Source organism: Molossus molossus, unplaced genomic scaffold (genome assembly GCF_014108415.1).
Source record: "Molossus molossus isolate mMolMol1 unplaced genomic scaffold, mMolMol1.p scaffold_m16_p_14, whole genome shotgun sequence".
Lineage (NCBI taxonomy): Eukaryota > Metazoa > Chordata > Mammalia > Chiroptera > Molossidae > Molossus > Molossus molossus.
In genome coordinates this window covers 963446-977308 of record NW_023425349.1, presented here as the reverse complement: position 1 = coordinate 977308, position 13863 = coordinate 963446, and the positions used below count along the sequence as shown (strand labels likewise).

At 62.2% G+C, this 13863-nt stretch overlaps 1 protein-coding gene across 1 annotated transcript in view; it reads right to left on the bottom strand.

Annotated features, from left to right (window-relative positions):
* Window positions 1-13863, bottom strand: part of EXD3 (exonuclease 3'-5' domain containing 3) — a 60569-nt gene that overhangs the window by 43665 nt on the left and 3041 nt on the right. The window contains exons 3-6 of the mRNA XM_036261661.1: window positions 9778-9930; window positions 6297-6361; window positions 1069-1242; window positions 610-777 (exon numbers count right to left, since the gene is read on the bottom strand). Of these exons, the coding sequence (XP_036117554.1) occupies window positions 610-777; window positions 1069-1242; window positions 6297-6361; window positions 9778-9877 (507 nt within the window). The 5' untranslated portion in view covers window positions 9878-9930. The remainder of the gene's footprint in view (window positions 1-609; window positions 778-1068; window positions 1243-6296; window positions 6362-9777; window positions 9931-13863) is intronic.

Sequence of the window (13863 nt, the reverse complement as noted above, 5' to 3'; positions counted from 1 at the left end):
ACCAAATGCACAGCTCGGACTGGGCACTCGTCACCGACACGACCCCCAGTGCCAGCACCGTGCCCCTCGCTGAACTTCCGCAGGTAACACGACCGTGATGCTGGGGGCCGGCCTGGGGCGCCAGTGCGGGCGGGTGCGAGTCTTGCCTGAGCCTGGTGCCGGGAGCCCACAGCACCCTTGGTCACCACCGCCGCCTGACCCAGTCCAAGCCACCCTGCCAGCACGCAAGAGGGGGCACCACCCACAGCGCAGCCCCTTAGCACCCAGGGCTCTGGGGTGGGGGTGGGGCTGCTCCTGCAGATGTCGAACAGACTCGGTCACTGACCAGACCAGCTGTGGGAACAGGAGCACAGTGGCCAATCTCCAGGCGGGTGGGGACCTGACACGCCCAGTGACCCTGACACACAACTTCTGGGCAGAGCCGGGTGTCCCCGTGCTGGACAGAGCGCAAGGACCACGGCACCACGAGGTAGACCTGGGCACAGCCTGGGGCTCCCGGGACCCCGACATCAGGCATGGCCTCGAGCTGGGTCCCCGCACGGCTGGTCTCGTGAGCCACCCCCGCACCCCCACAGTGGAGGGGTGGAGTCCACGAGGGGCCACACTCACTTCCTTGAACCTGCCCTCCTGGTGGAGCCCGTGCACATGGGCCAGCAGGTGGCTCCGGTCTGCATCCCGCAGCTGGAAGATGCTGACCAGCGGCTCCACAAGACTGGGGGGACACTCAGCCAGGACCCCGAGCACACGTGCCTGCAGCTGCTTCAGCCCTGGGCTGCCCTGGAAGCCAAGAGCCGGCCTCAGCGGTGATGGCGTCCTGTGGCTGTGGGCTTGGTGCAGGGCAGGCGAGGCCAGAGGCTGGGGACTCCGGTGAAGGAGACAGGTGGCCGTCAGGGGCTGAGGGCCAAGCCCACAGGCCGAGGTGCAACGGCCACCCAGCTCCCACCACGCAGGCCACCCAGCGGCTGCAGAGGCCCCATCAGCTGGGCACGGAGCCCACGGTGCTAAGAAGGGTGGGTGGGGTGGGAGGAAGCCATCTTCGGAGCATGGTGGGGTGGAGAAGGGGCTCACCTGGGCGGGCCCCGGGGGAGGCTGTGTCTGCAGCCAGCGCTCCAGCTCACAGGTGACCCAGGTCTCCAGGGAGGAGCCCTTCCAGCGCCAGCCTCTGACACTCCCCAGCAGGTCCAGGAGTCCAGCGCGCGGGTCGTCCAGGGCAGCGAATCCCCGCCAGGCTTCCTCCTCGAGCTGTGGGGCGGAGACACGAGCCCCAGTCACTCAGCCCCCAGCCCTGCCGTGCAGGGCAAAGCTAAGGCGAGTCCGTCAGGAGACACAGCGGCAGCACCCTGGCCTCCGTGAGGTCTCCGCGCCGAGGGCCTGCTGTTCCTGCCCCGGGCCGGGCAGCGGTCAAGTGTGCACCGACAGCCCCAAGAACAAGGGCTTGCTTCCCAGGCCAGACAGAGGGAGACGCTCCGTCCAGGGGCTCGAGTCACTTGTCTGCACCCTGACCACCTCACGGCATGCGCGGGACACAGGGATCACGCTCCAGAGATGGTGACGGTGGGCGGGGCCGAGCAGGCACGGGGACCAGGCAAAAGGAAGGAAAAACCCAAACTGAAAAATGCCTTCGGTTTTTCTCCACTTCCTGCAGAAAGAACCCCACAGCACATGTAGTGTCCACCTCCCGACTTCAGGGGACAGTGTGCGTGTCACACAGACTCTACAGCTGTGCCCTCCACGTGGCCATGAGACGCAGAGACCTGGTCGGCAGGGCCCTGGCTCTGCCCTGCCCGAGTCAGCTGTCCGGGTCACAGACACACCCTGCAATCAAGTCCCTCCTCGGCCACAGCGACTTCTTGAACCCCCAGGTGGAGCTACCGGCGTGAGACTGGGACCAGCGGACACATCACACGCCCACCCTGACACCAAGCCTGCCTGCAAGGAGGTGGGGCCCCAGCTGCCCTCGCTGTAGCCTTTGGAACTTGCTGGACAGACTTGAGAACAGTCTCAAATGCGGTGACACTGTCACCCTCTGGGACGGGCGGGCAGAGGCCTCATTCCCACCGGCTTGTGCCGCTGGGGGAAGGGCAGCGTCCGCACCAACGCCCCCTCCCCAGGAAGGCGTGAAGGACACAGCCCAGTCTGAGCCACCACCTCCTGCTCACGGGAGGCACAGATGCAGAGACGCTGCTTTGGGCGTCGGTCCTAACCGCACCCACAGCCCCAGCATAGCTGCTCCGAGGCTCGGGAGCACCGCTGGAGGGCCCGTGGGACCGCGTGGCTCCCCGTCCCCGACAAGCCAGTTCCCCAGTGGGAATGAGACTCCACCCGAGGCCTGAGCCACAGCCCCGCCCAGCCTCTGCCTGCCTGGCCCCCGCCCGGGAGAGCCGTCCCCAGCTCTGGCCAAGCGCCTACTGACGAGTGGCCACAAGAATGCAGGCTTTCCTCAAGGAGTCACTGTCCTTCCTTGACCGGAGACGGGCAGCGGGGCCTGGCTGTGCCGCAGGAAGGAGGGGCCCCGAGAGGACCTGCTCGTGTGGAGGTGGCTGGGCAGGGGCTGAGGGAGCAGCCTGGCCCCAGCGTCCAGGGCTGGACAGCGCCTTCCCAGGAGTGAGCGTCCACGGGCGCCGAGAGGGAAGCACCAGGCTCGGGCAATCTGCACGCCGGGCAGGGCACCAGGTCAGCCCTTCGAGTGTTTGGGGAGCTCGGACCTGGCGCCTGTCCCGCACAGCACCGAGAAAGGACACCGGCGTGCGAGAAGTGAGGTGCGGTGCGCGGGACCCCAGGGCTGCCTTGGAGGGGTGGGCGGGGGGCTGGGGGCTGGGACCCCCAGGGGTGCCCTGGGGATGGTGGCTGCTCACGGTGGGCCTCCGTGTCTCATGGACCGGAGCTGATCACACCTGGGATCCAGGACGTCCGTCTTGGTGACGCCACGGGCCTGGCCACCAGAGGGGCTGCCACAGGAGCTCACCGTGGAGACCCAGACGCCCAGGCGTGTGGGTCACTGAGGCCCTAAGACAAGGGTTGACGGGACGTCAACCTGGGGTAGAAAACGAGTAACTGCACCTAACGTTGAGAGAGGAATAAAGGACGACTCGGAGCAGGTGGAGACCCTGGCGCAGGCGGCTAGTCGTGGCCCAGGGTGGACCTCACACCCTCGGGTCCAGCACCCCCGGTCACTCACTACCCGCCTCGGTCCCAGCCCCTCGCCCTGGAGGGTTGAGGCCCCTGCGCCCCTCCCGCTCTGCTCCTGCCCTCAGCCCGGGGGTCTCCACGCCCACGTCCACGTCCACCACCCTGTGGGCCAGTGGTTCTCACCCTTCCCGATGCCGCGACCCTTCAAGACAGCTCCTCGTGTTGTGGGGACCCCCAACCATAAAATTATTTTCGTTGCTACTTCATAACTGTAATTTTGCTACTGTTATGTCTTAGGTGACCCCTGGGAAAGGGTCGCTCAACCCCCAAAGGGGTCGCTGCTGTAGACCCAGGCTGACGCCGTCTTCTCCCTCCGGCCTCCTGACGCTCCTCCCGCCCCCGCCCCCGCGGGCTGTGCGCAAGGTCACCCTGGTCCTCAGGGCTCTGCCCCCAGTGCCCGCCCTGCCTGGTGGGCTCGGTGTTGCCATGGTCACTCTGCGAGCTCCTGGGGCCTGAGTGGGGCCCAGGGGCCCAGAGCCTGCGAGAGCTCAGCAGGGCTGCCTGCACCCCTGAACCGGCATCTCCCCTTCTTCCTCCCCCTCCCTCCCCTCCCTCCTTCCCTTCCTTCCTTTCTTCTTTCTTCTTTCTTTTTTGTAAATCCTCACCCAAGCATATTTTCCCACTGATTTTTAAAGCGAATGGAAGGGAAGGAAGGGGAGAGAGAAAGAAACGTGGATGAGAGAGACACACATTGCCAGGCTGCCTCCCGCACGACCCCGACTGGGGCCAGGGATCAAACCTGCAACCCAGGTACATGCCCTTCGCCAGGGACTGAACCCATAACCCTCCGGTCTGAGGGCTAATGCTCTAACCACTGAGCGAAATCAGCCAGGGCTTTTAACGTGTTTTTATTGATTTCAGAGAGGGAAGGAGAGAGAGAAACATGGATGAGAGAGGACATCAGTTGGCTGCCCCCTGCACGCCCCCCACTGGGGACCGAGCCCACCACCTGGGCATGTGCCCTGACCGGAATTGAACCAATGACCTTCTGGTGCACAGGGTGATGCCCAGCCACTGAGCACACCAGCCAGGCCGAACCAGCATTCTAACAAGCTCCAGAGGCCTCACCGCTGCCTGGAGCCCCATTTCCCACCCTCCCCGCCCCCCATTTCTCCTGCTGTCCCCACACAGGGGCTCCGAGGACTTCCCAACCCCACCGCTGTCCTGCCAAGGCCTGCTCCCTCCCATCAGCGCCCGACCCTGAGGCCTCCGCCCATCTCGGAGAAACAACCACAGCCCCTCACAGCCCCCCACGGCCCCCCACAGCCCCACTTCTTTCCTCCTTCTACTGTGAACCCCAAGAGGTGTCCAGGCTCAGCCTCCAGTCTCCCTGTCATGTCCTGTTGGGGTCCCTGCGCCGCACACCCACCTGCTCACTGCTGCCACTTAGCCAGCCCGTCAGTGCCAGGTGTCCCGGGCCGCCTGTGTCCTCATCCGCAGGCCACAGCTGCACCCCTCACACCCCACCCCTGTGGGCTGTAACTGGACACGCTCCCAGCCTGCCCTGCCTGCTGCCTTCCACCCCTGCTCAGGTCGGGTCCCGGGGAGTCACGAGTGTCTGAGCTCGGACAGGGGGAGTGTGGCACTGGCCACTGACTGAAACCCCAGACCAGCTCTGGAGAGTGACCCATGAGCGGAGGGGACCTGTGTCCCCACCAAGCAGAAGCTTCGAGCACCAACCGCCAAGTCAGGGCACTTTGAACACTCATACGAACTAACACAGAACCAGCCTCTCGTCCACCAAAGAAAAAGACGTGTGTGTGCGTGAAATACGTCGCACGGCGGTCGAGGAGACCCCGTGACGAACAACAGAAAGCAGAGACAGAGACCACAGAAGCCCGTGAGAGCCGGCGACGGCCGTGGATGCGGCTCAGAAAAGCAGACAGACTGGAGTGAGGGACCGGGGCTCGAGGAGGCGGGGAGGGCGGCACGAGCTGCAGAGCCACCGGGACCGGGTGGGACACAGACTGCGGCCCCCAGCCCGCGGCCGAGATCCCGAGACCACGAAGAGCTGACGGCACAGACGCTTCCCGGAGAAATGAAGCCAGAGGCGGTCTGAATGGGCCGCGACCACGAAGGAAACCAGGTCCTGAGTGGGCTGTTCTCTGCCCTTCCAGCCTCACCACCAGCTGTCCCGGAGGACGGCAGGGGCATCTCCCACCAGCTCGTGAGGCCAGTCACCTGGACACCAGGACAGACAGCAGACAGGCTCGCAAAGCCGCAGGCACCAGGGAGCGCGCAAGGCGTGTCTCAGACACGGAAACCCATCCACGCCACTCACGGCGCACTCACGCTCCTTACTCTGAAACACAGGCTGGGACACAAAAACGTAACAGGTGCAGAATTTCTGGCTTTTCACAACTCCAAGTCTGTCCAGCTGACAGCCGGCGGGGCGCCCCGGGGCCTGAGGCTCAGGCAGGCAGCTGAGAGCAGCTATCGACCACGCCACGCAGCCTGTCCTCAGGGCAGAGGTGGGGCGACCCCGGGGGTCTGGCTGCCCTGTGATCCAGACAGCAGGCCCCTCCGCACCAGGAAGCCGGTGGGAGCGCACCAGGAAGCCGGTGGGAGCGGAGAGCAAGCTGAGAACTGGGCGGAGATGACGCCCTGCCCCCGAACACCCGCCTGCCCTCCTCAGGCTGTGGGTGGCCCGGCTCATCCCTCTGGCCAGCAGGGGGCCTGCGGCCTGGGCAGCTCTGCCTCCGGTCTTCCCGGAGCAAAGTGTAGGGCAGGAGGGGCCACATCAGCAGCGCCCTCGCCTCCTTGGGGCCCACGAGGCAGAGCGGCCCTCCCGGTACAGGCCACGAGGGGGACGCGGCCTGGGGTGCAGCTGCTGCAGGATTCTGCCAGGACCCCCTCCTCCGGCCGGACCCACGTGTCCTTCGATGTCCAGACGAGCTGTCTGGCTGCCCTCCTGGGAGAGGCCGCTGTGAACCGGCCCTCAGGGGGCCACACATAGCACACGTCCATGGCCACCAGGTCCATTGTTCTGTGCAGAGGCGGGTGGTGGCCCCTCCCTCCCGCTCTGGGCCTCAGGGGCCCGTGTCCATCTGAGCATTCAGACGGGATGGCCCAAGGCTGGCGGCCAGCACCCACCGCCGTGTGCTCACCTGCTGCAGCGCCCGCGTGGACCACGGCGTCTGGAGGGTCTGCAGGAGCACAAGCATGTCCTGGCCTGGGGGGCGAGACAGGGCCATGGAGGGCTGAGTGGTGGGTGGGCCTCTCCACAGGCCTGTGCCCTCTCCCAGAGTGACCAGGGTCCCTCCCTGGCCGCCTGTGCCGCTCACTGCGTGGCTTCCACCCGTGGCCCAGGTGCGCATCTCAGCCGTAGCAGGTCTCAGAACAGCCCAGCCGTGTGGGCAGGGAGCGGTGGCAGACAGCAGGCCAAGCCCAGAGCACTGACCAGGGTCATGTCCAGTGGGGTCTGGCCCCCTACCCCTCCACGTCATGTCACAGCCCACCCCCACCCACTGCGAGGCCCAGAGTGGTCCCGGCTGCAGCCTCCCTGCTCCTGCGCCCTGGCTCCTGCTGCGCCCCAGGCTGGCTGCTCCCCGGAGCTGCCCTCGAAGGCCAAGTGCTCCTGCCCCCCATTACTCATTCAGGCCCCAGGCCCTGCAGAACAGCCTGGAGAGCAGAGGGAGTGCCCACTCGGCCCCGCGCTGGCCGGGAGGACCCTGCTGGGACCCCAAGCCCAGGGCAGATCAGGGTCGCCCTCAGGCCAGGTCCAAGTTCAGCACCAAGGAGGGTCAGCTGGTCTGAAAGGTCACTGCCACCCGGGAGCCCGGGAGCCCAGGCACCCAGCTCTGGGACACCCACAGCCCAGCGCCCTGGCTGCCTCAGTGGGCCTCCCCGCACCCCACGGCCTCCCACCCTCTGGGCCTCAGCGCAGCCCCACAGTCTCACCTCTGCCCCCACCCCTACCTCTGCCCACCCCAGCTCCAGGCCTCCAAGCTCCCCTCCTCCATGAGCAGCCTCCCCACTGCGCTGAGGGGTTACTGAGCGCGGGACCCGAGAAACGTCCAGAAAAACCTCCTCCTGTTCTGTCAGGAACTCTCGGGCCACTGGGCTGAGCCGGCAGCACAGGAGGGGGGGCCAGGGGCTGGGCTCCCAGCTGCCCCTGACCACTCCCGGGGGCAGAGAAGCCCTGGCCCACACTGAGGCCCACCCAGGCCTCCACGTGGTGGGGTCAGGGGTCAGAGTCAGAACCGGAACGTGAGCCCTGTGTGGGGAGAGGGGAGGCTCCTGACGGACTTCCCAGCTCACATCTGGAGACAAGGAGTCCTGGTGGCTTCAGCAGCAAATCTCCCCAAGAACTGAGGGAGGACAATCCGCCAGGCCCTGCAGCAGACGGGACCCAGAGGGGACCCCAGAGTTAGCCTGCCGATCCCCGACCTGCATTGCGGGAGAAGGTGCTCACAGGCGCCTGCCCGATGCTGCGGAAACTACTGGACCTGGCTACTGTGACTCAAGGTCCCATTTGATTCCCCGTCGGCACAGGCCGTGTTGCAGGCTCGATCCCCAGCAGGGGGCGTGCACGAGGCAGCAGATGGAGGTTTCTCTCTCTCTCTCCCTTCCTCTCTCTAAAAAAAGAGAAATCAATAAAAACATATTTTTAAAAAATTGACAACACAGGCCCTGGCTAGTTTGGCTCTGCAGTTAGAGCCCACGGAACAGAGTCCCGGGCTCAGTTCCCGATAAGGGCACGGATCTCGGTTGCGGTCTGTCCCTGGCCCTGTTTGGCGGCATGTGGGTGGCAGCCAGTCGATGTGTCTCTCTCATCGATGTTTCTCTGTCTCTCTCCCTCCTTCTTTCCCTCCCGCTCTATCTGAAGATAAATGCAAAATGTCCTCGGGTGAGGATTAATTAAAAAAAGAAAAGAGAAAGGAAACGGGGCAAGAACCCCGGGGCCTCCGTTCCTGCGAGACTGCAAGGCCGTGAAAGCTGTCCCGGAAACAGTGTGGGGTGGCAGAGCCGGCGAGCCCAAAGCTGGGCCCGCCCTCACGCCTCAGCAAAATAAATTCCACCTGATCAAGGACAAACCATCACGAACACCCTCACGGCACCTCGCTCTGCAGCTCCGTGTTCACGGCTCACACGGAGCCAAGCGCTGGCTGCAGCCGTCTTTCTGACGAGGAGACGTGGGGTTAAGCAGCCTGTGGTGGTCGCAGCGAGGAGGGTGAGCTGTCCCCTAGTGGTGCGGGGTTTTCCATGGCCTCAGTATCACAGCCCAAGGCGGGTCCCACAGCCCCGGTGGGAGATGCCCCCACCCAATGTCTGGTCCCAGGCGCCAGCCTCACAGACAGCTGTGGTCCCAGGCGGCACAGGCCTGTGAGGGGGATGGAGACAGGCTTCTGGGGGCTGCTGCACCCGACTCCCTAATGTCCCGAGGAACTCCAGGGCCCTGAAATCGGGCACCGGCCGGACCCCAGTGACGCGGCCTTTCTGATCAGCTGTGCGAAGGCCACGTTTTCAGGAGGAAAACACTGAATCCAGAGACATCTCGATTGAGAACGTTCTCTCGGCTCGGGGAGGCTCGGGAGGGAAGGCCACCAGCAGCAGGCCTGGGGCCTCAGCGATGTCAGAGCTCCGGGGACACGGGCAAACCCATCGCGAGCCCACAGACCCTGGTGGGGACATGCTCACTGAGAGGGCTGTCCCAGCCTGGGGTCTCCCAGAGCCCCCTGTCAGCCCCCAAGACCCGGGGTCCCTGTCCCCTAAGACCCTGGGTTCCTGCACCTCCACACCCTGGGTCCCCACTCTTGTCTCTGGCTGGCCCGATGGCCAGAGCGGACCCCCAACACGATGGCCCAGTCCGGAGGCCACCAGGAGAACTCTGGGAAAAGCCTAGTCAGAGCTGCGCTGCGACGCCTGCGGCCGGTTTTCCAGGTGAGGAGCAGGAAGCAGCTCTCTGCTGACCACGTCCATAGCCACCAAAGCAGAACTGCCTCCCCCGGGGCTCCTGACTCCGCCAGGGCAGGACGCCGGGCTGACCCTGCACACCCTCCCGGGCCTGGGCGCGGGCTGGGGGCACCACGTGGGGTCCTGGGCTCCCACGCTCACAGTGCCTGGCCGGGCCCCTTGTTCCTTAGATGTGTCCAGTGCCCCTGCCCCTTCTTGGCAAGAAAGACAGAATGCCTCTGTGTCCAGCCCGGAACCCGGACGGCAGACAGTGTGGCTGCAGCGCAGGCGCTTAGAGGAGCCCTGGTTCCCACCAGCCCCACGCACTGCCCCCGGGAGGTCCCGGGTCACGGCCCACGCACCCTGCCCTGGGAGGTCCTGGGTCACGGCAGCCAGCTCTGTGTAAGTCACCAAGTGAGTGGGGCCACGTGTCCTGCACCCGAGGGCTGGCGCCACCTGCACACTCACCTCCACACGGGAGGCGCCCCATGCGCCCCAGCCCACGCAAAGCCACAGCCCACGCAAAGCCACAGCCCCCGACGCCTCCCACCTGGGGTCCCCGCCCAGCATGCATGTGTAACCGTGCACAGCACCCCACTCACGCACACTCCCCGCACCTCCCCACACCAGCCCAATGCAGTCCGCCTGGACTCAGGGCTGAGCAGGACAGACTCACCCTGGAACAGCACTCACCCCCAGCAGGGTCTCCAGCAGCGGGGTCACCGCCGGCAGGGTCACCAGCAGCAGGGTCACCGCCGGCAGGGTCACCAGCAGCGGGGTGTCCGGGGTCCATCCTCAGAGCGGGCTGGGCCAGGGGCGGGTGCAGGCGGCTCGAGGAGTGTGGAACTATGAAGAGGGACAAGTAGGCTCTGGGTTCCACAAGGAAGGGAGAAGGGATCCCGCAGGCCGGCCACGCAGGGCCCAGCTCTGTGGTCTCAGAGGCGCGGGGGACCCGCAGCCCTGGCTTCGCCTGCCAGACCTCAGCGGGGGACCCGTGACGAGCACCATGAGCTCCCCTGCATGGGCTCACCCAGCCCGAAATCACCCAGGCCGCTGCACCATGACAGTCCCAGGGGCCACTAGGACACGTTCCCACATTTGTGGCGAGTACCCTGTAACCTGTACGTTACAAGCGTCTGCTCACGTGCAGTCTGGCGGGCATCACAGCGCCGCACACAGCCCGCCAGGCACGTCGGGACCGACACGGCAAGGGAGGCAGCCCCACCCAGAGCTGGCGCATCCAGGGGTGCCTTCGGCTGCCCCTTTGGCTGTTTGCACCCATGTTGCTGAGGAACACATGGTGCGGTTACTTCCTGAATGTCCTGTCCTACTTGTGACGGACCAGCTCAAAGGTGAGGGCTCACTGTTGTACCCTCGTGCCCATGCCCCTGCAACCTCCTAAAACAGTTCTTCTTTTGTTTTTGTTTTTATTCCTCACCTGAGAATACTTTTCCATTTATCATCAGATAGAGTGGAAGGTGGGGAGTGAGAGAGACGGAGAAAAACATCCATGTGATAGAGCCACATCGACTGGCTGCCTCCCACATGACCCAACCAGGGCCAGGGACAAACTGCAACCGAGGTAGGTGCCCTTGACAAGAGTTGAACACGAGACTCATTGGTCCGCAGGCCGACGCTCTAACCACTGAGCCAAACCAGCCAGGGCCCTAAAACAGTTCTGTGTCCTCCGTGGACTCACTGTTAGGGAGACACAAGCATCACCGTGTAAACGCCGTTCACAGCTGAGCCGCGTGGACCATGTGACTTCGCTTTCCTGGAGTTGGCTCCAGGCTCCGCTCCAGCCATGTGGAGTGACTGGTGCCCGGCCAGCCCTCCCGATGAAAACACGTCAACCGGAGACACATTTCAGGGAGCTGGCTTCTGAACATCAGAACACGTGTGACTGCTTCCTAACAGGGGGGCAGTGCCCGAGGTGGGCCCAGGACAGCCAGCTCCCCCTGGGGGTGACCTCCAGCCAAGACGACTGACCTGCAGCCCAGCAAGCAGTGTGCTGCCCAGCAGAGGAACTGGTGGGACAGGGTGCTATTCAGGGTGCGCCAGAAATATGGGAGAGCAGTGCAGGATCCCCAAGGCAGCTGTCCCAGGGCAGAGAGGGTGACAGAGACCCCTAACAGTCAAGCGGTGCAGACCAGCCCGGCCAACACCCCAGCTTCCAGCTGAGATGCCACAAAGTCCACACCTTAGGACCATGCCTAGAGTGAACCCCATCCTAGACCTAAATGTAAAACTGCACCCCAGTAAAATCCACAGGGGGATACTTTGTAGATTGAGTCCCACCAAGATAAAGACCCACCCCAACAAAATGTCAGGCCACACCCCCCAGTTCAAGGTCATCAGCTAAAAATTAACTGCCTACCAGGACAAAAGTTAACGTTCTTCAGAGGAAGATAACAGAATCCAGAGTCTCTACAATGCATCATTCAGAATCTTCAGTCCATAATATAGAAATCACAAGATTACAAAGGAAAAAGAAAATAAGACCCACAGTGAAAGAAAAGAAAATTTTAAAAACAGATAACAGAAAGCAACTCCAAGGTGGCTCAGATGTTGGATTTAGCAAAGACTCTCACAAAACTGTGTTCAGAGAATGGATTAAAAAAACCACGTTCAAAAGTTACAGGAAACTATGAGTAAACAGAAAGGAGAGGATGGAAATGACATGAAACTAGTACATAAAAGAACTAAATGGTAATTCTCCAATAAAAAGTATAATCACTGAGCCCCGCCGGTATGGCTCAGCGGATTGAGTGTTGTCCCATGGACTGAGAGGTCCTGGTGGGATTCCCAGTCAGGGCACACACCTGGGTTACAGGCTCAATCCCCAGTAGGGGGTGTGCAGGAAGCAGCTGATCGATGTTTCTCTCTCACATCCATGTTCTATCTCCCTCTCCCTTCCTCTCCCCCTCTTGCTTCCTCTCTAAAATCAATTTTAAAACACCCACATTATAGAAGAAAATGCTCCCAGTGTGGTACAAATTGCATCTAACCGGCGGCGGCGTGTGCAGGGGATGCGCAGACCCCTTGTTAGAACTGAGCAGCGCGCAGGCACAGACCCCCAGGCCTCCTCCCGACTCCCGGGCACCCGGAGGGGGGGGGTGCAGACTGCCAGGTCTTAGTATTTTTTTGCATTTTCTAAATATTATACAACATCATGCTCCACTCTGTACCCGTGAAAAAAGAAAACCCCCAAGCACTACTTTCAACAGTTAAAATAAACAATGGAACCCCAGCTTCAGGAGATGGTGCCACCTGCCACCCTCCAGTAGCCTGATGCAGTGACAGGTGCGCGAGGCCACTCCTGGCCACGGTCTGTGGTCTTTGGGGATCCAGCTCTGCCCTGGTGGTCGGCCTGATGGCTCCGAACCTGTCTTCGTAGTTACCTGCTGCTGCCAAACAGGCTGTCTGACCTGTGGGCTCCGGAACTGGAGCTGTGGCTCAGAGTCTCTGGGGGCGGCCGCTAGGACAGGCAGGGGGCGCCTTGCAGACAGCGCACTCATGTGGCCGAGAGCACATCACCTGTGCGGTGGGAGCTGCTGGGTGGCGCCTGCCAGTGGGACCTTCCCTGCCCTGGCCCCGTAGTGTCCGTGATACTGTCTCCTGCTCTGAGCCTCTGCCCTGGGCTCCGTTCTCAGGGGCTGCATGGCTGGAGTCAGCCCCTCGGGGAGGTTCCACATTGTTCCGGAAGCTTCAGCGGGTGCCCAGAGAGGGGTGACACCCTTGGTCCCTCCTGGCCTGCGTGTCCAGTGGTTTCCTCCTCTGTTCTCCCTTGGTCCTGTCAGAAGTCAATTCCAGGGACCTTTTCAAGAACTAGTCTTTGGTTTTATGGATGTTATGCTTTCTGGTTTAGTACTAAGTTAATTAAGCCTTTCTCTTCATCAGCACCTTCCGCTTCCTCCTGGTTTCTTCTATTTGTGTTTGACGCCTGAGGCCTGGCTTCCTTTCCCACCGCAGATGGATGCTTTTTGGTTAAATACAGTGATACCTCGGTTCTCGAACGCCTCGGATTTCGACCAAATCGGTATTCGACCAGGAGATTCGAGAAACTTTTCTCTTGGAATCCGAACAAATATTTGGAACTCGAACTTCCGAGATGAGCCGAGTTGAGCCGAATGGCGTTCATTCGGCCCAGCGCGCCTTGCTTGCGTCATCAGTGTGAGTGCAGAGAGAGAGTCACGCTTTACACTGAATTTAACCCTTAGACATACTGTACACTTTTATTTCTTGTTGAGACTTATGTTTTTCTACATATTATATACAAATTAGGCCAGTAAATAGGCATTTTCTGGGGCTTGGAACGAATTAATCCAGTTTCCATTATTTCCTATTGGGTTTCATTGCTTCGGTTCTCGAACAATTTGGTTCTCGACCGTCCTCCTGGAACGAATTATGTTCGAGAACCGAGGTATCACTGTACAGGCTTCTTCAATTTGCTTTTTCTCCCAGTGGTCCCTAGATATCCCTCTCCCTTCCGACACCCAGAGCAGCCTGTGCCTTCCTTCATAAGGGGCCTGTCACTACTCCTGGGAAGCTCCTACACGCCCTCGTCCCTCCAGTGTTTCTGGGTGCAGTTCAATCACTCATTCATTCTTTTCACGGGGCGTTTATGCCTTTTGGCTCAGGCCATTTTTGTTTTATTGCTATCCACCCTTCACTCTCTGCACGTCTCCCTGCAGACAGTGGCGCGGGGCTGGGGACGCGCAGCCCTTGGTGTGGTGAGGGCGGAGGGTGCCACACACTGCCGGCACTCATCTGGCACAG